At 34.0% G+C, this 23,250-nt stretch overlaps 2 protein-coding genes across 4 annotated transcripts; one reads left to right on the top strand and one right to left on the bottom strand.

Moving 5' to 3' along the window:
- The first annotated feature begins 10,375 nt into the window (after nucleotides 1-10,375).
- LOC110799699 (bifunctional nuclease 2) lies at nucleotides 10,376-18,493 on the top strand. The gene is made up of 9 exons (XM_022004971.2): nucleotides 10,376-10,829; nucleotides 12,022-12,231; nucleotides 12,332-12,384; nucleotides 12,504-12,560; nucleotides 16,838-16,903; nucleotides 16,996-17,067; nucleotides 17,679-17,788; nucleotides 17,903-17,994; nucleotides 18,088-18,493. Exons 1-9 carry the CDS (start codon nucleotides 10,556-10,558, stop codon nucleotides 18,183-18,185), a joined length of 1,032 nt encoding a protein of 343 aa, XP_021860663.1. The 5' UTR covers nucleotides 10,376-10,555; the 3' UTR covers nucleotides 18,186-18,493.
- Nucleotides 18,494-19,842: 1,349 nt separating this feature from the next.
- On the bottom strand, nucleotides 19,843-21,943 carry LOC110799701 (thiosulfate sulfurtransferase 16, chloroplastic). Of its 3 annotated transcripts, none has more exons than XM_056833225.1 (6): nucleotides 21,667-21,943; nucleotides 20,963-21,088; nucleotides 20,770-20,843; nucleotides 20,279-20,349; nucleotides 20,156-20,198; nucleotides 19,843-20,075 (listed from the first exon to the last, which is right to left on the bottom strand). In XM_056833225.1, the coding sequence occupies exons 1-5, from the start codon at nucleotides 21,834-21,836 to the stop codon at nucleotides 20,172-20,174; spliced, it is 468 nt and encodes a 155-aa protein (XP_056689203.1). In that variant the 5' UTR covers nucleotides 21,837-21,943; the 3' UTR covers nucleotides 19,843-20,075; nucleotides 20,156-20,171. The 3 variants fall into 3 exon arrangements, with proteins under 3 accessions (XP_056689203.1, XP_021860667.1, XP_021860668.1); XM_022004975.2 differs by having other exon boundaries at nucleotides 20,156-20,209; nucleotides 21,667-21,927; XM_022004976.2 differs by having other exon boundaries at nucleotides 20,156-20,209; nucleotides 20,963-21,085; nucleotides 21,667-21,920.
- Nucleotides 21,944-23,250: the final 1,307 nt, after the last annotated feature.

Genomic DNA, 23,250 nt, shown 5'->3' with positions numbered 1-23,250 from the left:
AAGTTAACCACTGTTGAGCAGGGGCGGACCTATGGTACCCTCATAGGGTCCATAGGGACCCCCATTATTTTTGAAAAAAATTTAGAAAGTATATTCATTTTGGGAAAAAATAAAAAAAATCTATATTCAAATAGGAAAAGCAATAATGAGTAAGGCAATAGATTATTGGAAAGTGGAAAAGTGGAAAAGTGGAACAACAATTCCCACTTTCCAATGTCAGTCACGTGAATGATGAATCTTAGCATTCCAAGAATTGTAATTAATTCTTCATTCAATAATAAACTAAATAATAAAACCAAAAACCCCCCAAATTCTAAGCTCTACTATTCTCTTTCACAACTCTAAAACCAACGGGCTACAAACCCTCTAAGGCTCCAACCTCCCCTCTCCTAGTGTCTGATGGTGTAGCTCGCCTGCCGGCTACCTTTACGGTCGCCGCCTTGCCGATTATGCTCTTTGTCGCTGCCTTGCAAATCTCCTTCATTGGTCCCTAGAGTTTTATCATCATCTCATATTCTCACGTTATTATCCTCTTTGCTCTTAGTTTTTCAATTATTCAATTGTTTAATCTTAATAGTTTTTTATAAATTAAATTTTTGGTGATTAATCATAGAATTAATTACTTTTTAGTGTTTGGATGATCTTGATTAGTTGATTACTTTTTTTTTCTTTTGATAGTCGATGAGTTGATTAACATGTTCACATGGTTTTCTCCTACTGTTCTAGGAGTTTTCTCTCGTAATCACATGGACTAATTTAGGCAAGATAGTAGTGGTCTATTATTAGGAGTGTTTAGGATTAAAAAGTTTTATGTTTCACTTATATATTACATTATCAATGATTGGATTTTTTGGTATTTACTACCTTAAAAATACACCACTTTTGTATTTACCTTATGAAAAATTTATTTTAAATTACTACCTTAAAGTTCTATTTTTTTTGTATTCACTACCATTTTACAGTTTTCTCATTTTAAAATTGAGATATCTCTTTCGTTTCTTAATCATTTTAAGTGATTCAAAATCCATTCTTCTCATTTATTTATAAGGATTCCATGGGGATCTTACTTTTTAACATTTCGTAAAAGTTTAAACAAAATAAATATTATTTGTAAAATTTTAAAATATTTATGAATTATCAAACGAATTTTTTTGAAATGACGTTCTCAATGAAATCCCTATATAAAAAGGAAAATAATGAACTTTGAATCACTTTAAACGATTAAGAAATGAAAGAGATATCTTAATATTAAAATGAGAAAACTGTAAAGTGGTAGTAAATAAAAAAAAATTGGAAGTTTAAGGTAGTAATTTAAAATAAAAATTTCATAAGGTAGTAAATACAAAAGTGGTGTATTTTAAAGGTAGTAAATACCAAAATTTCCTCAATGATTTGATTCATTTCCGATTTTCCGGCCCTTGTTTGCATTGAACAACAAGGATTGCAAATTAGTCTTAGAAAGATTGGGTTATGAATATGAGCTTATGACATTTATCTATTGTGAAGCTGTTTCAAGGAATGAAAAATTGTCCCGGACAATTGTAATTTTTTGTAATAATTTTCATTTGTTAATTTCATGTATCTTATGAACGAATTATTATTTTGGCGATTGAAATTGGTATGTGACTTTTAAATTTTTTGTGCAATGAACGTGTATTAAATTTTGGACCCCCATTTTATAATTCCTGGGTCCGCCCCTGCTGTTGAGTACAAAAGAGGTACATAAGAACTACATTTCCTACCTCCAATAAACTACTAAAATATAGTGGCTTGAGTTAGGGGATGATAACTCCACAATCTTTCACATGAGCATCAGACAAAGGAGGAAGCAAAACAAATTAATTCTATTCATAACGTTGATGGGGGTGTGGATTCAAACAGATGATGGGGTCATGTGTACTCTCCTAAAATCTAGTACTCTCCTAAAATCTCTATCTTCGAAAAAGTAGGAAATCACATATGTGGGGTTATCAGTAAGTCTGAGCCCCTGATCAATGACATTTGTTTTAAAGAGAGGAATAAAACTGAATAAAGACTTGTTGGACCCCATCATCTGTTTGAATCCACACCCCCATCAGCGTTATGAACAGAATTAATTTGTTTTGCTTCCTCCTTTGTTTGATGCTCATGTGAAAGATTGTGGAGTTATGCCAAATAACAAGCCTCATAGGTTAGACGGGTTTAATATCATGTTTTATAAAGAAGATTGACATGTTATTAAAGATGATCTATGCCTAGCCATCGCTGAATTCATTTTGACTGGGGAAATCTTGAGAATGTCAGCTATATTTCTCTAGTCCTTAAAACAATCATTTCTGCCTCTCTGGGTGATATCAGACATATAGCTTGTTGTTTAGTGATCTTATAAATGTATCCCAAAGCTTATGTATGATAAGCTTAGGAAGATTCTTTCAGATATTCTCTCCCAATCAAGGTGCTTATGTTGTTGGAAGATATCCATTCTTCACAATAATCTCATATGTCAAGATATCATTAAAAAATACTTCCTCCGAGGCTCCGATCATTTTTACTCGCAACGTTTGTCATTTTCACGCATGTCAATGTACAACTTTGATCATTAATATCTTTAATTCTCTTTAAGCAAAAATTATAAAAATTTAATATTTTGAAAATACACATTAAGACGAATCTAACAAGATCTCACGTGACTATATTTTGTCTTACGTATAAATCACCAATAATGATCAAAGTATAATATGTGAATAGTGTAGAAATCACAAATATTGCAACTATTAAAAATCGGAGGAATTACAATCAAGGTCAATCTAGACCTAGTTGTATGATGACCCTGGACCTACTCTAACTGCGTGCAATAAAGGTCAATTTATTATTTATTATTTATTATTTATTCTGTTAAGATAAGTTCGGTTAAGTTTAGTTTAGTTCAGTTTAGTTCATTTCAGTTCAGTCTAGCTCGGTTCAATTCAGCTCAATTCAGTTAAACTCTAAAGAACAAGGCTTACGAGGAAGAAGATACTAATCGTAAGAGGAAGGTGATAGAAATACACAAGGTGTAAGAGCATCTTGCATACCCTCTCTTAAAATATGCCACCTTCTTTTTTAAAGATTGCTCTCCTATGAAAATTTTAAACTGAAATTTAAAATGTGTTTGAAATTTTAAGTTTGAATTTCTAAATTATTTTATCTTTCCAGCCATAAGTAGTTAATTATCTTTAATTCTTCGTGAGAGCAACGAGTATATTCCCCAAAAAAGCGACAAGTAGCCAAAACATTATCGTTAATGGTGGAAAAAACCAACATTTTTATCTTTTCATGACTAACATAATCTCAAAATGGTTTGTCACAATTAAAATTTTAGTTACTTTTGCTCTTGACAAAAATCGAATACGGGTGCACGCAGTTAGAGTAGATGTTGTAGCAGTGTAGTAGCGACCACAAACAAAAATATTTGAATTTAATTTTACCAAGTTTGAGAATTTTGAATATAATTTCTTTAAAGGGGAAATGATTATAATCGTAGATACAGTTATAACACATTGTGTTCTAGTTACCTTTTTTAATCTTGATGGTGGGTTGTAATTTTGTATTTATAACAAGTACGAAACTAACATTTATAAAAATATTAGGAGTTACATATCTATTTTACATGAGTTTTGTTTTATTTAAATTTAACTTTTTTCAAAAGTTAATGATCCCATGTAATCTTAGCCAAGCTTAGGAATTAAAAGCTAACTCTTGAAAGTGATGATCTAAACAGTTTATTTACAACGTGCATAGTTATTATTTTTGAATATCATTACTAGTTTACCTTAGACATATGGTAACAAATAATTTCTTTTTGAGATCGATAAACATTCTCTGTTATCTTTTATTTTTTGAGATTGTAAGCCTAGTGAATTCATAAAAATATATAGTACATAATTAAAAATAAAACCAAATTTATTATTTCAACTACCAACTCCTTTTTTTAAGGAAGAAGTAATTATTTGATAGTCTCCACAAAGACAACAAGTAGCCAAAAAATCATAATTAAAGGTGAAAAAATACATCCAATATTTTGATCTTTTTCATGACTTAAATGATCCCATATAATTGTTTGTCACAATTATATGCATATTTACGGGAGAAATCAACATTTCTAGAATCAAAATACATAACCTTAACGATTTCATGCTATACAATTTAAGAAAACATCCTATTGTCACTTCCAATTCATCCCTTCAAGTTTCGCTGGTGTAGGGGGCTACAATTTGTATTTTCTTTCGCATTTTGTATACTTGTATGTTCGAATTTTTGTAATGTAAGTTTTGGTAGCTTGACGAATCCCATTTGGAAAACGCCAAGAATCTAAACTCGAAAAATCCGATCATTAGATTTGACTTGATTTTTTACAACCTCACCCTCAAGGGGGGCCAAATTCTAAGTTCGGATTTGTGACTTTAATTGGTTTGAACATTTCGAAAATCGGAATTCAAAGTACGCAAAATATGTTAGAAATATCCCCTACGGCTATTGAATATTAAATTCCGACGGAGTCGCCACCAAACAAGTTTATGCATGGGTCCAGTTTGGAAAGAACAAATGACTCGGGATAAGTCTAGGACTTGAAACCGCATAGAGACTCTGGAAAGGGAACGAGCTACTAATTTTGAAAGGTCTGACAAGTTTGGTTCAATCAAGATAAGGATCATTTTCTTGCATAATCCTAATCATGACTCTACGTTTAGGTTGGTGGACATGCATTTTAGAACATCGAATTTCCTAATTTGTACGTGATCACTTCGCTTTAATTAAGTCCAACTAAAGGAACTAGTCCGGTTGTCCAAAAATTATATTCGTTAAGCGTGATTAGAACTTATATATTGTTGATTTAGAATGTTGGGAGATGAAAGCAATAACAAATAAAGCAAAGCAGCACAATAGAAAATAAAGGGTGCAATAAGTAAATTTATACATCACCACCTAGAAAGGACTAGGTGTAAACTAAATTGAATGCATAAATAAAGGTGCAAAATTGAATGTTGCGGAATTGAAATAAGAAATATTGAAATAAGAAATAAAGTAAGCGAAAGCATAAAGAATAGAAATTGCAACAATGGAACTTGTATGAATGATGTTGGAAATCAAAACGAGAAACACTTGTTCAAGTATGACTGGGTTTCCCATGGATTCAACTTGGAAAGAATCTAACTTTGAAATGAGTTTGCTAATTAAAAAGCATCATCGATTTTGTACTTCGACATTGAAATAGAACTTGAATATTGAACTTCAAATTGAATATGGAAAATGAATATTGAACTTGAATATTGTAATTAGGAGGCTTGGTTCTTAAAGATAAGACCTTTCATATTAAAATAGCTCATCTTTAATATGCTCTATGACTTGAAATTGGTTCTAGTTTAAAGAGAAATTGTTCCCATTTAAACATCATTGAACTTTGAATGTAGAAATTGATATTGAACATGAAACTTAATGGTTCATGAGTTCTAGTTTGAAGAAGGTTTTGCACTTCTTCAAACATCATTGAACTTGAGTAAAGTAAGAACTTCGTTTGAAGATTTGTATGATGATTTTTGTAAGGAACACTTTCAAGAATGAAAGCCTCAACTTACTAATCATATTTTGTTGAAAACAAAACTTAAAGATTGAAACTTGGAAATAGAAAATGAATTATGGAAGATCATTTGAGGGGGGGTTTCAAGTATGAAAGCCCATCAAAGATTACTCCTTGGAAGCATTTCCTAGTTCAAGTGAGTATGGACATCACATGAACTTCATAGGATTAGTAAACTTGAAATAAGAACGGTAGAAAAATAAGATTTGAAGAGTCCTCAGAAATTTACCTAGACTTAGGTGTTGATTGATTTCCATGATTAGACTCCCAAATTGCTTAGGACATTAGAACATTGAAATTTTATTTTGAGAGATTTTTATGAGAATATTTTGTAGATATTTATGTGATTGAATATTGAAATATTTGAAGATTGGATGTGGAAGAGTTTCGAAATAGGCAGAGCTTCGCTGCTCGGAATTGGGTGTTTCTGTCTCTGTTTGTTCGTGGAAAAAAGAAGGTTTTATAGGAAAAGTTTTGGGAGTGAGTTGGGTGGATTCCGTTGGGTTCTTGAACTTTTCTTGAAATGCCGCTTGTGACTTGCCTGTCTTAATCCACTAGGGAATAGAATTGAATATCCGTTGGGGAATATTTTCTAAATGCTTGACATTTTTCTTGACTTTCCCGGAGCCTGAGTCCGATGGGAGAATTTTGCCCGATTCCTTGTATTTTTCAGAGTTTGAATGCAAGAGATATTTATCTGCTTTTGTTTCCCAAATAGACGGATACTTTTATTTACCGGAAGATTCTTTGACTTGACGTTTGATGCTTGGTGCATAAAACCATACCAATAAAGTACGTACAATCATCACAGAAGACCGCGCGGAGAGAATCCCTCACATGCGCATGACAGTAACAACTGTGCATGGCGCAGGTGCAGCTTATATATATACTCCTCCGGGAGTTTGGCGAATGTTCATACTTGCATTTTGCTCTCATATTTTCGGTTGTTTTCTCTCCAACCTTTGCTCTTTGTCTCCTCTACTCCAATCCATGTAAGTATTTAAACTTTTTCTTTTGAAATTACCTTAGGATCATGTGTAGGATGAATTACTTGTACTCGATCCGCTTTGTATTGATTTTTGTTTGTATGAGGCCTTGAAATGTTTCTCCCTTGGGTAAATATATATGATGAGAGACTCTTGATTTTGCGTGTAGATTTGCAAAATGTTGAACTTTTAACCACTTTTGAGGGAAGGTCATTCATACCTACGGGATTGGTATGTTTGAAAATGTTGATGGTATATTTATTTCTTGAAATGTCGGAATGTTGATGTTAGTAGGTGCTAGGCCATTTGAACTTGCATTGGAAATTGTTTGGTAGACACCTTGAACTTGAATTGTTGGAACTTAGAACTGGAATCTTGAATCTCGTATTTTGAATTTTGTATTTGCCTTACTTGGCATAACCTTGCTCGGCCAGAAAGTGTAGAAAGTTTTGATTTTTCCATGTGGGGTCCTAAGTGGCTGATTCTTGAATATAGACTGTAATAGCCCATAATTTTAAACAAATCTTAGTCAAGTATTAAGTAGATTCACTAGCTTAAATTCGTTTCTAAATCTCTTTGAAACTAATTTTGGTTTATGGTTTTAGATTCGTACGACTTAGTCAACAATTTTAAATTTATAATCTATTAAACAAGACCCAAAATAATCTTCTAGTTTTACAAAAATAAATAAATAATATATATGTAATTGCTTTAAAAATTTGAAAGACTAAAGATTTAAAGTTTTGCTATTCTAAAAATTTATTTGAACTCAAGATTAATTAAAAATTAAAGTTTTAAATTTCATTTTCTTTACAAGGTGAGAGTCATGATATTGTCTCAATTATTGATTTCACCCAAATAGATATTAGCTAAATTGATTTCAATCAAATCCTAACACTTATAAAGCCTTGAACTTTTATTACTATTCACCCAATAGTGCAATTACCTATATACCCCTAATTTCCTTCTTTGTTTTTCTTTTGTCTTATTCTTATCAATAGTGTAATGTCTATTTTCACCCTTCTTTTTTATCTTTGCTTTTCTATGAGATGCTCCTCTTTCCATTTTCAACCTAAGCACGTTGCTAATGTTTCATGTGGAATATTATAATAACAATTTCGGAGAGCTTAATATTGCACGTGGAATGTTAAAATATCAATGAAACCTCTTGTAAACGTATTTATAATCACATATTCTCAATTATGAGCAAATCGAGCTTTAGCTTTGTTTTCCTAGAGTTCTCCGTAAATTTGTAGATGTCCTTTTACGAAACAATTTTTTTATACCTTGGGGATCGTGCGCGCTAGCGCACGGTCCAATAACTAGTTTTAATTAAAAGTTCAAGGTTCTACTTATGTTTAAGATTTAAATTTCTATTTATTTGAACTTAGATAAGACTTATGTTTCATCAACGAAATGTCAAGTGTTTGCCTTGGTGTCCCTTAATCATTCCCTTCTCTTAATTTCTTTAATAGTAGAAAGAAGGTCCCACCATCTCAAAAACACTCCTCCCTCACACGTCTCTCACCCAACCTCCTTCCTCTCTTCGACGACGGTTCTGTCTAGTCCTTAAAATAATCATTTCTACCTCTGTGGGTGATATCAGACATATAACTTGTTGCTTAGTGATCTTATAAATGTATCTCTAAAGCTTATGTATGATAAGCTTAGGAAGATTCTTTCAGATATGATCTCTCCCAATCAAGGTGCTTATGTTGTCGGAAGATATCCATTCTTCACAATAATCTGATATGTCAAGATATCATTAAAGAATACAATAAAGGTCAATCTAGACCTAGTTGTATGATGAAACTGGACCTACTCTAACTGTGTGCAATAAAGGTCAATTTATTATTTATTATTTTAAGATAAGTTTAGTTTAGTTTAGTTCAGTTTAGTTCAGTTTAGTTAATTTCAGTTCAATCTAGCTCAGTTCAATTCAGCTCAATCAGTTAAACTCTAAGGAACAAGGCTTACGAGGAAGGAGATACTAATCGTAAGAGGAAGGTGATAGAAATACACAAGGTGTGTAAGAGCATCTTGCACACCATCTCTTAAAATATGCCACCTTATTTTTATTAATTATATCATCAATAAAAATTTTATCCAAATGAACAAAACTGAACATTTTTTACTTATCTAATTATTAACTTAGTTATAGTCAACAAATGAACAAACAAATTTAGTTATAGTCAACAAATAAACAAATAAATTTACTTATAGTCAACAACTTAACAAAACTAAATTAAAAACTAATTAAGGAAAATAAGCGAAAAAAATTTTTATATTTATGGAATGGGATTATCATCCCTATTCCTTGTCTAGGAAGAATTGAAAAAACAATCACATTCCATTGAATTAGATTGCTTTTTCATTTCCTCTTACACATGGAATAGGGTTGGTAATACTACTTCTTTGCCTAGGAGGAATGGGATTCCCAGCCCTATTCCTTTGTTTTCTGGAAAAAAAATTATTTCACCTCCCAAGTTGATCGATGTTGTCGCCGCCGCCGACGACAGAGGCGTTGAAGGAAGGTCGCCGTCCATTTACGTTCTCAGCCTAAATTCCACTACAATCACGATGATGACGACATCGGTGGTGGTGGTGGTGACGACGACAGTGGTGGTGCTAGTGGTTGAGCTCACTGAGTGGAGGGAGTGACAATAATATGAATTGAGGTGGTGGTAGTGGCCCAACCAATTATGGCGGTGGCTAAGGTGGAGACGACAAAAATAGTGGTTGCCGAAATTTTGTGGTGGGTCTAGTGAGAGAAAGTGGGGTAAGTGGGTGGGGAAGTGGGGGTGAGTGAGGGTTAGGTTGGGTGAGAGGGACATTTACTTAAATAGAGGTGGACGTTTTGCATAAATGCGGGCGACGAATAGTATGACCCCAATTGTATCCCTTAAATAAATACAGAGGGAGTATATAAACAATAAAAGTCTTTATGAGTGTAAAAAATGTGCTAGAGAAAACTACTCTCTCTATTCCTAAAAGTTCTTCCTGTTTTTTTTTTGGCGTTCCTAAAAGTTCTTCCTGTTTCTATTTTTAGATATGTTTTTGTCTAAAATACCCTTATATTTCAACTTAATTACACACAATACCTAAGAATCTTTTCATATTCTACCATCAATTTCCCCATCACCCCTTACATTTCCCCATTCACTCAACCTAACTTTTATGATTTTTTATTACTTTATTAAAAATATTTTTTCTCTCCTCCATTTCTTTATTACTTTTCTTCATTTCTTTATTACTTTCTCTTACACCCAATCATTACAATATTTCATTTTCTTAAATTTTACCCCAAACTTCAAATAGGAAGAACTTAAAAAACGTATTCCACACTAATATTATTATAGACCAGGTCTACACAAGAATAATTCGAATGTATTTAATAGATCAAAAGGTCTTGTATACATTAGGTAAACAATTGTACACCAACATAACTTTTATCCAATTTTCTCTAACTTTTATCCAGTTTTCTCTAACTTTTATATTATTAAAAAAAAAGTTGAAAGATAAACATTTTAAAGGATTAAATGATTAATTTTTTACATTATTAGTAATTTTGAAGAAATATTTTTTTATTAAATTGATCTTTATCATTAAAAAATAGATAACTTTTACATTACGGATAACTTTTAAGCATTTAACGTTAACTTTAACTTCAATGTAAAATATTTATCGATAAATCCAATTCGACAACGTTATGGCGTCCAATTACATGTCATGTTTCTCTTTGCGCGTACAAGGTAGAGAAAGGAGAAAGGGACAGCTACACGTTCTCAATTCTGAGATTAATATCTTGAGTTTGGAAGTATAAAAAATTATCAATTCATGTTTCATGAGTTTGCAAAATTCCCCATTATCTTCTTCTTCATCATCATCATTATTATCTTAATCTTCACGCTAACAGTAGTTGCTCCTCCTCTCTTCTCTTTCTCTCTCCTAAATTAATCTCCTTTTTCTGCAAATGATGCTCAGAGCTCAGCTTTGTGCTCGTAGTTTCGGAATTCTAGGGTTTGCTCCTTCATCTTCTTCAGATCAATCAAACATTCTTACTCATTCCTTTGTTTTCCCTGATTCTTGTCGATTTTCATTACAATTTTTAACCCTTTCTAACCCGAGAAAATTTAATAAATCCGCTTTTATTTCTTGTAAAAATCACTCTCATGGTAAATTTCATCCCAAATCACATCATCATCAACCCGATGATGAATATGTCGAAGCTTCCCTCTTAATTTCAGGTATTTAATTTCCGTTTATTTCTTTAGTATTGGATTTTAGTTGAGCAATTTATGTTTTGTATGTATAATTAGGGGAAATCACTTACTATTCAAGTAACTTGAGTTTATTACTAAATTTAGTAATGTGATTGCTGGGATCGGTTAATTTGTTCAGACAAGTGAATCCCATATTGAACACTATTTATTGATTGATTTTGAATTTTTTGATCAAAATGCTTAAAGTTACTGAGTGTTACTTGCAGTCTTGCAGAGCGTCGCAATCTTACCAGATTGTTATTTAGCGATGTTCATAAATAGTAGGATTTGTTACACCGATGAATTGTACTCAGTGATAGCTCACATTGATTGAATTTGAGTGTAGAGTACTCCCTCCAATCCGAATCCGTCATATGTAACTAAGGTCTTTGGCATGCTATACTAAATTTCCCTGTATAAAGGCATGTTATTGCCATGCTGTTATGACTTATCAGCAGTCATTTTCAAGTAGGGGTATCCTTATTTATTCATTCATAAACAGTTTTCAAAAAATGTGATAGATTTTCTCGGAATCCTAAGATGTGAATATAATTTTTGGACGAAGGGAATATAGCTTACTCTTTAAAAGGATAGTTCCTGTCAAATAAGCATACTACATCTTTACCTGTAGGGCGGTTCAGGGATGTTGAGAGCTTGAGATGTACGCAGCCTTAGCTCTTGGAAGTTCACTAGAAGAGTCTCATTGAAAAGGCCAGGGAATAAATAATTTTGGTTCAACGGAAACGGGTTGTTGGGAGCCTTTTAGAATGATCAAAATGAGAATAATTTTGGCTCAGGAATGTAGCTTTGTTTCCTATGGGGGAACCAAATGTTTAAAAGTTGTGGGCAGTAAAAAACAAAATACTTCGTATAGTTGTTTCAGTACATTCCTCTGATGTTTCAAGCTTGTTTGTACATGGTGGTCTATGAAAAAGATGTTATCAGTTGTGTTAGTATGTGCAGAGATAAGGAAAAGGAACAAATCTAGTTATTGTTTATTTTTTTGATGATGTGCTTTCTCCTTAAACACTTTCACTGGAATCTTTGAATCTTAAATCTGTATGCACCTCTGAGTTTGAATGGATACATTGCACGCATTAGCTAATGGATTGGTTAGAGTGATGTTTTTGTACATAATTCATTTTAGTTGTCTTATGTTCCTACTTGGCTGGTGCAGAGACTGTGAAGCATCACCATTTGCGAAAGCAAGGATTTCAAGAGGACGTGAGAAACTTTGCTCCGCAGTCTCCTCCTTTCTCTACTCAATTGAAGGATCGTGGAAACAATGTCAAATCCATAGGATTAAGCATTCTTCGTCGTTTTCGGCATCCCACTATTTTCCTTAAGATATCTTGTCAAGGGGATTTTTTGCTTCCCATTGTTGTAGGTATGGGTCTTACTGTATTTTTCTGATGCTGTTTATTTGGCGTGATTGTTTCATCATTCACATGTAATTTTTAATTAGCATTAACCTGATTGTAATGCAGGAGAGTTGGCTGTTGAGAAACTTATTGATTCCTTAAATGAGGACGAACATGGGGTAATTCCATTTCTGAAATCTAAATTGATTTTGTTTCAATTCCCCCCCCCCCTAAGGAAGATGGTTTTGTTGGTTATTTGATCCTGTTACTTAATATTTTCTCCCCTATTTATCTACAGGATTACTCAAATCAGTTCCAATTTGTGAGAAATCTTGTGGTAGGACTTGAAAATGAGGTACATTGTTAAATTTATTACCGTATACTAAAAGTCTAAAAGTCTTTAATCATCAGCCACTTTTAAACCTTTTTTTTTCAGTAAAATTGATTCTGAAACTTCCACCTTTGTCTGCCCTTGTCCTACTTTTCAATTCATTGGGAATAATCCTACTTTTAAAGGCTGTCTTCTTAAAATGGTCCCTAGTGACCCACAACTTCGAATATCAGGTAATTTTTTAAATAATAAGTTACCTACCTTCCGCCACCCTCTCACCCCTGCTGCCACCAGCCGTACCTCCCTTTCCTCCCATGATCCGCCACCCTTCCACGTCACATTGAACTTCATCACTTGATTCCCAACCTCACCCTTGCAAACCCAAACCGTCATCTGCAAATCCATCTCCATCTCCAAATCCGCTCCCTATGCTATGGTATTGTCATCTATTTACGTACAGGACACACAAAACTAACTAAAACCTCTTCTGGAGATCGCTTGAGCCGGTTTTCAGGCCATCATAAGGTATCATAATTCATACGCACCGATTTAATCTGTAAAAATTGAAACAATGATAATCCGCACAAACTTCAGCCTATTGAATAATGTCCACACTCAATCAATTAGACAATTTGCCACTACTGTGACATACATTAATGAATTTGTTTCCACCAAATAAAAAAGCCACAAATATGATTCAGTGAATGACTCAGCCAATTGTATAGATGAATTTATATGGATCAGTTGACACAACTTGTGAATGTAGTTTCACTAAAGACACAATTTGGTGAAATAAATTTTTGTAAATAATGATCAAAGATGTCATAATTTATTCAGCCAACACAAACTTCAATTAATGCAAATATGCAATTAAATCAAATCATGATTTTTTAAAGAGATTAGAACTTATATTACTTCCATAGTAAATTACGGAAATAGAAATTACAATGTCATTTAAGGCATTAACCGGTTGAATTAAGACATAGCAAACATAATAAAAAAAGAAATTAATCTAAAGTGACGCATACCGTGAAAGTCTGAGAATCGAAGACAGTAGAAGTGGATGGAGAAGAGGAGGAATAATTGATAAGATGGCAAATATGAAGGTGGTCGGTGAATTTCTTTATGGCTATTCTTAAAATTGGGTGGCTGCTGTGGTGGAAAAGAGAGGAGAAACAAAATTGGTTAAGGTGGGGATGGCTTCTCAAAGCTTAGGTGGGTGGATGATAGGGTGGTAAGTTCATGGCATAAGGACATATGAAGGAGGAATGGAAGAGTTGGATCCGTAGTGGATGGAGTCACGGTGGTGGTGGTTTGTTGTGAATGGTGGAAGAAGTTGTCTAAAGGGAAAGGGGAGGAGAGATGAAAGGGTTTGGAAATTGGGTGGGAATAATTTTTTTCTTGATAAGGAAAGAAAGCTAAGGTGGAAAACCTTAATCATTCTTTGGATGGATTAAATACATCAACTCCGAGATAAAGAACAAGAGAGACAATGAAATTATGCCCTAGCCTCGAATTACCCTGCCATCGTTCTAAAAGTCCTTGATGAATAGATTATACTCCCTCTGTCCCAATTTAATCGTCGCACTTTCCTTTTTTGTCCTAGCCTTGAATTTCCAATTTGATTGTCATATTTCCTTCTATGGCATGGACTCACTACTATTTTATTATTTCTCTCTTCCCACTATCAAAAGTTAGGGTCCCACTCCTTTTCTCATTTAGTTAAAATGTTTTTCCACTATCTCTCATCACACCCACTTTTTCTATTGAAATATATTAATAGATAAGCCAGCATCTACTTATCGCATAAAACTTCGTGAAAAACTTATTGCAACTATTAAATTGGGACGGGAGGAGTATTTGGTAAACGATTAACCGAGTGATATGTGGTGATCCTCCAATTTCTCTATAAGAACGAACTCGACGCCATACACACATGACCTAAAATGAAACTACTTTAAATATTTTTTTTAATAATAAACAGGTAACAGGGTAAGGACCAATTCAAGAAGAAAACTTTCGTGGGATTATTACCCGTTAATTGAATGTTAGGACTACTTTAAGAAGACTGGAAAATGTGGGATTTTTAGAATCAACTAGTTGTGGCCCAGGCGATGCTCCGGAGTGTTGCATGTAATTCGAGTTTTTTTTAATCATTTCAAATTCACTTATAAATTTCTTTATATACGCAGTTTGACCATAATATAAATTTCATTACATATCCAGTTTAAGAATAAAATATTAAAATTGGTTAACCAATTACCGTTAAACTAATTTTTTGAGTAATTTTGCATGATTTGTGTAAATTTTATTTTTTGTACCCACTTTGCTTATGACTTGTAAGAATTTTTTAAGTTACAAATGTTTATTGTGTTACAAAGCCGAAATACATTTTGGAGGAAAAAAACACATTTGATTAGTTACTCCCTCCGTATTTATTTAAGAGATTTTAAGAGATACACTTGGCCGGGCACGCGTATTAAGAAAAAGAATTGAATGAAATAAAGTATTAAAACAATTGGGGTTGAGTAGATATTTTAATAAGAAAAACAAATGGGGACCATGTCATTTTAGGGAGTGAGGGGTGGGGGTGGGGTGTAGATATATTATTTAATTAGATGGTGGGGTTGATAAGTTACTAAAAATGGCAAGTGTATCTCTTAAATAAATACGGCCGGAAAAGACAAGTGTATCCCTTAAATAAATACAGAGGGAGTAAAAGAAAGCGCAACATTATTTTTTCCTATTTTTTTGCCCTGTTAATTTCATGGTTTTATGTTTAATCTAAATACATTTTTAGAAAAGATAAATGATTTGATTAGTAAATGAATAAAAATTAAGAAAATTTTTGTTACCATAAATTATTATTCAAATACATAAATTTTGGGTATTAAAGGTTTATGTATTCATAAGTATGAATTTTCTCCTTTTTAATTGTTTTAGAATCATAAGTTATGTCATTGGAGTGATAGTTAAAACTTTTCATGAGTTCAAGGATGGATAACAACGTTTCTTTTTAATGAGGACACAATAAACGCCATGTGTGTATGACATGGCACTACTATTCCATATCACTTGCCAAGTCATCGTGACACATGGAGAGATGTCTATGGAATACATTGGAGTTTTAATATAGATATAGATTTTTCCTTCTCTTTTTTCCTTATCGCGTCTGCAGTATCTTGAGGTCGTAATGTTATTAACAATATAAATTAGCATTTGTTAGATTCTTCTTCATTTTAAACGTGACTAAAAGGGTCGTTACTTATGGGAAAGTAAACCGAGCATTGAATTGCAATGGGTTAAGTTAAATATCCTAGTAAACTATCATTCACGTCTTATTTATTGTCAAGTAGCAGGTCCTCTTATGCATTTTTCTGCCTTTGAAAGGTTTATTCCGCATAAATATGTACCCTGCTCCTGTGCTCCATCTTGCCATAAGCAGAAACCTTCTTTGGGGAATCGGTATGCTGTCATGGTCTGGTGTGATGTAATTTTGGGGGCTCCTTCACAGTTTATTATCTTAAGTGGTATTCAGAGATACTACTTGTTGGACCTTAGGAATTGTTAGCAAGCTACACAGTAAATAAGAAATAAGCCTAGAGTCTAGCTTCCTATGTATTGAACTTCATCTCATCATTGTTTTATCTTTCATCCATCTAAATTGATTTGATTTTGCAATTCTTAGTTTGTCCGGTCATTTCATAGTCAATATGTTTTGGTTGACAACAGTTACTGTTGGACCTCCATCTGATGACACCAACGTTGGGGACATGTTCCACAGACATAACCCTGGTGAAGTTTGGTCTTTCCTATTACCGTAGATTTGTCGCCAAATATTTTTTAGGAAACCATCCATGTTACATACTTACATGTATCCGCCTTTGTAGTTCTAGTGGATGCTGAAGAGTCTATTTCTATGGTTCAATTCCACTCATCACTTTTTTATTTAAAAAAAAAATTACTTCATTGACAAAGACTCTTTAGTTCTTTAAAAGACATCCAGTATTCTTCAGCCTCTGTTCTTGGCCATCATAGTATGTGCTGTCCATCTAGCCTTATTCTAGAGTAAAACATAGAAATGTTTATGAGCAACAAAATGGGGAGTAAATTAGCATGTCCATCCCTCCTGTGTATATTAGTTTTACGTCTTTCTGCAGTGTACGTAAGTCCTCTTTTTCCTCCCCCCGCCTTGTTTCCCTCGTAGAAGGGCTTAGTATGTCCAAGTATGACTGGCATAGTTCTTCGTTGAGTGTGTCATACTGTCATCTCATATTATTTTGTTCCATCTCAAATGTTAGGTACGGATGGTGAAAATTACTGAAAGGGTGGTCAACACATATTTTGCCAGCGTATATTTAGGCAAAGTAAGATTTTTGAATTTCCAAATTTGGCTGTCCAGTTACTGCACAATTACTGTTTTTGTTGTGTTATCTAAGGAGATTCTAGTTTATGTCAGGTAGGAGAGAGGGAAACTTTTAGTATCGATGCACGACCATCAGATGCTATCAACGTAGCGCAAAGATGTAAGGTACATATTTTACATTCTTCGGCAGAATTGGTCAAGATATGATTGTATGTGGGATCAGTTTTTCTTATACTGTAATTTGTATCATAGAAAAAGGTTTTCCATTGGAGAATCGGGAAAAAACCGACAAGGCTGTTTCTGGAATATCGTTTTAGGAGGTTGATTTATGGCCAAACTTTCAAACTTAGTGATTTGTTAACTATTTCAGTTCTTAAGTATTAGTTGCTACTCTGCTTTTGTGCTACAAAATTGGTGCCCTTAGAAAGTTTGAAGGGCCCTTTCATTTAACGGACTTGGGAGATGTGGGGGCCTTGGGGAAGGGTAATGGGACATGTATACTAATTTAATTAATCTGAATATTTGCTTTATGCGGGGATTTTTCATTAAAAAGAAAAAATTGTTAGGCAGGAGAAGGAGATCTTTAGATCTTTTTGAAATGGGCTCTCTCATGTTTACTCAAAATTTATGAAGTTGAAACCCTGTTATCCTCTGTTTGATGTAGATTCATTCATGTTTCAATTCGTTGTTGTTTCCCTTGACTTTCATCTGCTTTTAAACTGCTGTTTCTGGTACTACTCTAACTATTGTTTTGATCATGAAATAATGTTACACAGGCTCCAATTTATGTAAATAAGCAAATTGTCCTTACAGATGCTATCAGAATTAGTTATGGGACAGGCAGAGTTCGTGATACAAAACCTATTTATGATGTTTTATTGGACAGGTATTAACCTTGCTGTTTACAGAGCTTTTTGATTCAGTGGGGCCCTGATAGTTTGTGTTTATTCCGTTTTCAATTCTGAAAGTTTCTGTACCAATAGTTGACTTTTATATGCAGCCCCATTGACGGTCCAGATTTGCTGGTTGAAGAATTTAATCTTGTACAAAATATGAAGTTAGCAGTACAAGAAGAAAGGTACAAAGACGCAGGTATGCAGTAGGTTATCAATTTAACAGCATATCTCTACGAGTTTTTGCTATTAACTTTCAATCCACTTATTTTGCCTGAAAAATGATGTGCAGCAATGTGGAGGGACAGACTTGTGAAAATTTGCAATTCTGGGATTCAAACACCACAGCCAAAAGATTGGCACGAGACACCAATCCCCGAACTGCCTTAATTGAAAATTGAAGGAGAAATTGATTGGAAAAAAGTGCATTCAGATTTTTGTGCAATCAGCAGATAACTGCATTGGATCTGTCTGAAATGTGGCATGTGTGCTAACAGGAAGAACCGTGTTTAGTGTCTAGGGTTTTGGGTTTAGTGTTTAGTGTTTTCCTTATGTACAGTTTCGTCTCATAATTAGTTAATTACTGTGCTTATGTAACTGTAAATATCTATAAATATCAAAAGTAGGCCTATAGGAACCTTACATATCTTGTGTCACCAGTTTTTATAAGAATCAAAATTTGACATATTAGATAAAAACTGTATTCCTGTGGTTAAGTAAAAGTTGTATAGAATGTTGAAAAATTGTCTGAAAAGAAATGGGAGCCTTAAATAAGTCTACAATTGAATGAGAGGTACTAAAGCTCGTCAACTCGCGATGATGATTAGCTCTAGTATTTGTTAGTTGTTCACTCGCTGCTGTTATAGGCCAAAGAAGGTAAAAGGATGTCAGTTTTACGATGACCATCAGCGAAAAAATTTATGTGCCACATCCACCAGGGTATGCCCGTTCTGCAATTGTCGTCTTTGGCGTGCATGAAACTAGTTGGGGAGCTTTGTTTGCTGAACTTTGTTTGCAAATAGTACATTTTAGGCACAATTTATATTATTTTGTGTATGGTTGTGTTGAACCATAACAAAAGTGAAATTCTCTCCTACTGACGGAACAATCTTAAAAGATACCTCATTAATCCTCTTATATTCTAAGGGCAGTTTGGTTGGAGGTATTCAGGAAAGGAAAACGAAATTAGAAGGATTAATTCCCTTTGTTGTTGTTTCCCTTTATCCCTTGATTCCCTCAAAACCCTCTATATTGATCCCCCCTAGGCCAGGTATTGACATTCCATTTCTCTGATCCACCATCAACACACCACCACATCCACCATAGACCAACCCCCCACCATTTGAGCCAGCGTCCTGGGCAACGGATTGGTGTCGACGCCCCCCTAACTGTCGACCCAACCTTGAGGCCGACGGTGTCTGGCGAGTAGCTGGCAAGTTCACAACTCAGTTGCCGACGAGTTGTTGACGAGATTTGAAGGTTGCTGGCGAGATCGGAGTGTTATTTGAATATAAAAAAATTACTCAACATCAAGTTCTTGTGTGTATATCTTTATTCTATATTCTAGCAAACTCCCGGGCGGTGGAAATCGAGTTGCCGGCAGTTGCTGGTGAAATTGGGTTGCCGGCGGGTAGGGCTTTAGATCTTTCCGGGCGAGAGTGAGTCGCGGGTGGGGAGAGACAAGGAGTCGCGGGTCAGGGAGAGCCAGGGAGTCGCGGAGACATTGGTGGTGGGATTTTTAGGGGTTTGTTTGGATATGTTTAAACAAACAACTCTTAAAATCTAAGGGATTTGCTTTCCATTCTATTCCATACCCTTTTTTAATTTCATTTCCTTTACCCTGTGTGAACCAAACGGCCCCTAACACTTGTGTAATACAAAAGAGCTTACGCAGAGACACAACTACAAATCGTAATTTTAAGACACCATACAAAAGTAGTCTAGTTTTACACCAATTTCAAAGTGTATCAGCCAAACTTATTTCTTAATTGGTTAGCCAAAATGAGAGAAGACATTGATGTGAAATAAATGTCAAGCGCGAAAAAAGTAGAGCTGAAGGCTATATTGGTATGGACATTAGAATTATGTTGTTAGCTCAAGGCTTACAGAAAGATGTTTGAAAATGTACAACTTAATACAGTAGTTTACATGCGATGTGCACTACATTTAGTGGTATTAATTAGTTAATAATCATAATGATTGGTATTAAACTTCGGTTGTGAGTTCACTTTGGGTCCAAGCAGAATAACCACCAGCGATGTCGACAATGCCCGTGTAACCCTGTAAATTGAACAACTTGATTAATAAAGATGATTCAGAAAGATAATTCATGTATATCTAAAACGATTTTTAATAGTTACCGCGGATTGAAGGTCATTAGCAGCCATAAGTGATCTCTTTCCACTTTGGCAGCCCTAAACAAAAAAGAATGTTATCATTTATCAATAATAAAAAAAAAGGCGAGGTTTATGGATGAAACTTACAACAAGGATTTCATCCTCTTTGTCAAATAGTGATGACACTTGTTGTAGGAAATTGGGGTTCTTTGTCATCCCTGCAATTAGTCAGCAAGCATATGTGATAATAATAACAGTTAATATATAATACGGACTATTACTTAATACTGAAATAGAAATACTTAATATTATTATTAAGTACTCCCTCCGTATTTATTTAAGAGATACATTTGGTCGGGTATGTGTATTAAGAAGAAAAATTGAATGAAATAAAGTAATAAAACAATTGCGGTTGGATAGATATTTTAATAATTAAAATAAGTGGGGATCATGTTATTTTAAGGGGGTAAGGGGTGGGGGTGGGGTGTAGATAGATTATTTAATTAGAGGGTGGGGTTGATAAGTTATTAAAAATAACAGGCCGAAAAAGACAAGTGTATCCCTTAGTACAAAAAGTCAAAAATGTCGAATATTAAGGGACGGAGGGAGGAGGGAGTAGTAAGTTAAGCGAACCAAACCTGAACCAAGTCGTAACATGTAAGGGATGTTTACAGCCCCGGGTGCACGCCCAGCAGTGAACTCTTCCGGAGTCCTGCAAAAACACAAATAATCAAAATTTAATACACATCAAACCGAATTACTCTGTATGCAATGTGATAACTGATAAGCTACTTCCATGTTATAATTTTTTCAAAGAGAAAAAATAATTACCGGACATCCAAGTAGTTGTGGCCCGCTAGAACAAGTTCATGAGCTACACGAACCGGTACAGATATTGGTGTTCCTGTACTCACTACCTCTGCATTGCTACTCACCCCAGCCCTTCTTGACCTACTACTATCAGTTAACCTTACATTAATATTAATATTCATTATTAAATTCTTAACCAAATTAGATATACCCATAAAACAATGGAAAATTTGGTAATATTAATCCAACCTTTGGCCGATTTTCTTTTATAAAGCCCACCTACGACATATTTTTTAATAATCCCACCTATACCACCCAACGACTTTTATTGGGCCTAAAACGTCATAAACCTATTGTAGGCGATAATATGTCCCTACGTGGAAGTACTCTCCCTCGATATATTCAGTCATCATCATCAAATCATCACCATCTCGATGATTTTTTCACCGGTTATCGGTCACTTAAGCCCAATAAAAGTCGTTGGGTAGTAAAGGTGGGATTATTAAAAAATATGTCGTAGATGGGATTAATAAAAGAAAACCGGCCAAAGGTTGGATTAATATTACAAAATTTTCCTAAAACAATTGGAATTCTTATAGAATTGCAACAAACAGATCGTATGTAACGAAACAGAGGTAGTAGTATTGTACAGCAAAAAACTAAGAATCAATTGATTAAAAAAAAGTAAAATGCTAGCTTGGTTAACACCAATGAAAAACATCTACCTATAACCAGAATTTCTATAGGGGAGATTAAAACGACACCGTATGGAGACCAAACAACTCTTCTTCACAGATACAGATGATACGCCATTGATGAGCTGATCACCAAACTTCTGAGGTCGTAAAAGTGTGTGTTCAATTGATGAGGAAGAAGATGAAATGGATGATGTCATTTTTTTTTTTAATTACTTCAAATATGTTTTTGCTATAAACGATTGAGAAAATGGGAGTATTTAAGCACCTTAGAAATGAATTATTGTGTCAAAACTTTAAAGAATCTTTTAATGTAAAATTAATTTTACGATAAGGATGACCATAAAATTAAAATGAATCAGTGCCACGCAATTCGTCTGGAGTGGGATTTATGGATATTTGTAAGTTAGGATAAAGTTGTGTTTTAGATGGAAAAAAAAACAAACAAATATGGGATACAACTTACAAGGAGTAGAGCGGTAGAGGTAACAACTATGTCGTGTTGGATCCTGTTGGTGTTCGTGTTTGGTCCAATGTTAATTTTATGTTGTCGATAAAATTTATCAAAATTATAGAAAATGTATGATAATAGTCTAATACTTCGTATGATAGATTAATCTTAATGGGCCGTTGGTTGGTTTCTTATCATATCAAATTTGTATTTCTCTTTATAACTCCATGTTATTGTCGAGTACTCGTGTCGTGTTGTATCTTTCAGTCGTGTTGTGGTGACACGATCGAAACTGTCAACTCTACTTAAAATGAACATCAAGTTAGATAAACGAGTGAAATAGGAGTTAACCCACAAGGGGTCGGCTCGTGATGGATCATGGATGGAATGGTCACGGTGGTCGATGGGAAACCAGAAAAAACAAAAAGCAATCGCATCAGAACAAAAAAGAAAATAAATAAATCAGAACGGCCGGGTGAAGAAATAAAGGCTAAATCGGATTGGATACGAATAGAATACACATGTGTTTTGAAATTTAGGAAAAGTAGGAAAGATGGGTGACATGAACGAAGTTGCGCGAGAGTCTAAAAGGATCAACGGATACGAGTTCCACGTCACCCTTAGTCCCCTTACAAACAGTGGCGGCGCCAGTACGGGTTCAGCGGGTTCAACTGAACCCGTACTGGCAAAAACAAAAAAGAAATTCGCAAGATTCTGAAATTACGAAATTTCAACTCTATGTACAATTAAGCGCTCAAAAATGACAATAAGGAAAAGCTGGAGCATTGGTTGGAGCGGAAATAATCTTCCCCATTCATTTTAGTGTGTGTGGTCGTGGGTTCGACTCCCAGCGACATGAATTTTTTTCCTTTTCTTTCTTAGTAGCAATAGTTTAATACTCTTAATAAATAATTGTTTTTGTACATTCCTATTACTAAATGTCTTTCTAAATTTGAAAATTAACAATGTTCTAAAAGAAACTGTATTTTGTTTTTATTCATTATCTTTAAAAAAAAAACTTTAATTATTTATCTTATGTACTACAGTATGTATAAAACGTGTTATTTGCACCTAAAAAATCAATAAAATATGCTAATGTACGCTCTGGACAAAAAAGATGACTTATGTTTTAATTTCGAACCCCTTAACACAAATTTCCTGGT

Source organism: Spinacia oleracea, chromosome 6, assembly GCF_020520425.1.
Source record: "Spinacia oleracea cultivar Varoflay chromosome 6, BTI_SOV_V1, whole genome shotgun sequence".
Classification (NCBI taxonomy): domain Eukaryota; kingdom Viridiplantae; phylum Streptophyta; class Magnoliopsida; order Caryophyllales; family Amaranthaceae; genus Spinacia; species Spinacia oleracea.
Note: the sequence above shows the minus strand (reverse complement) of the source record. Positions and strands in the feature narration are given on the sequence as shown.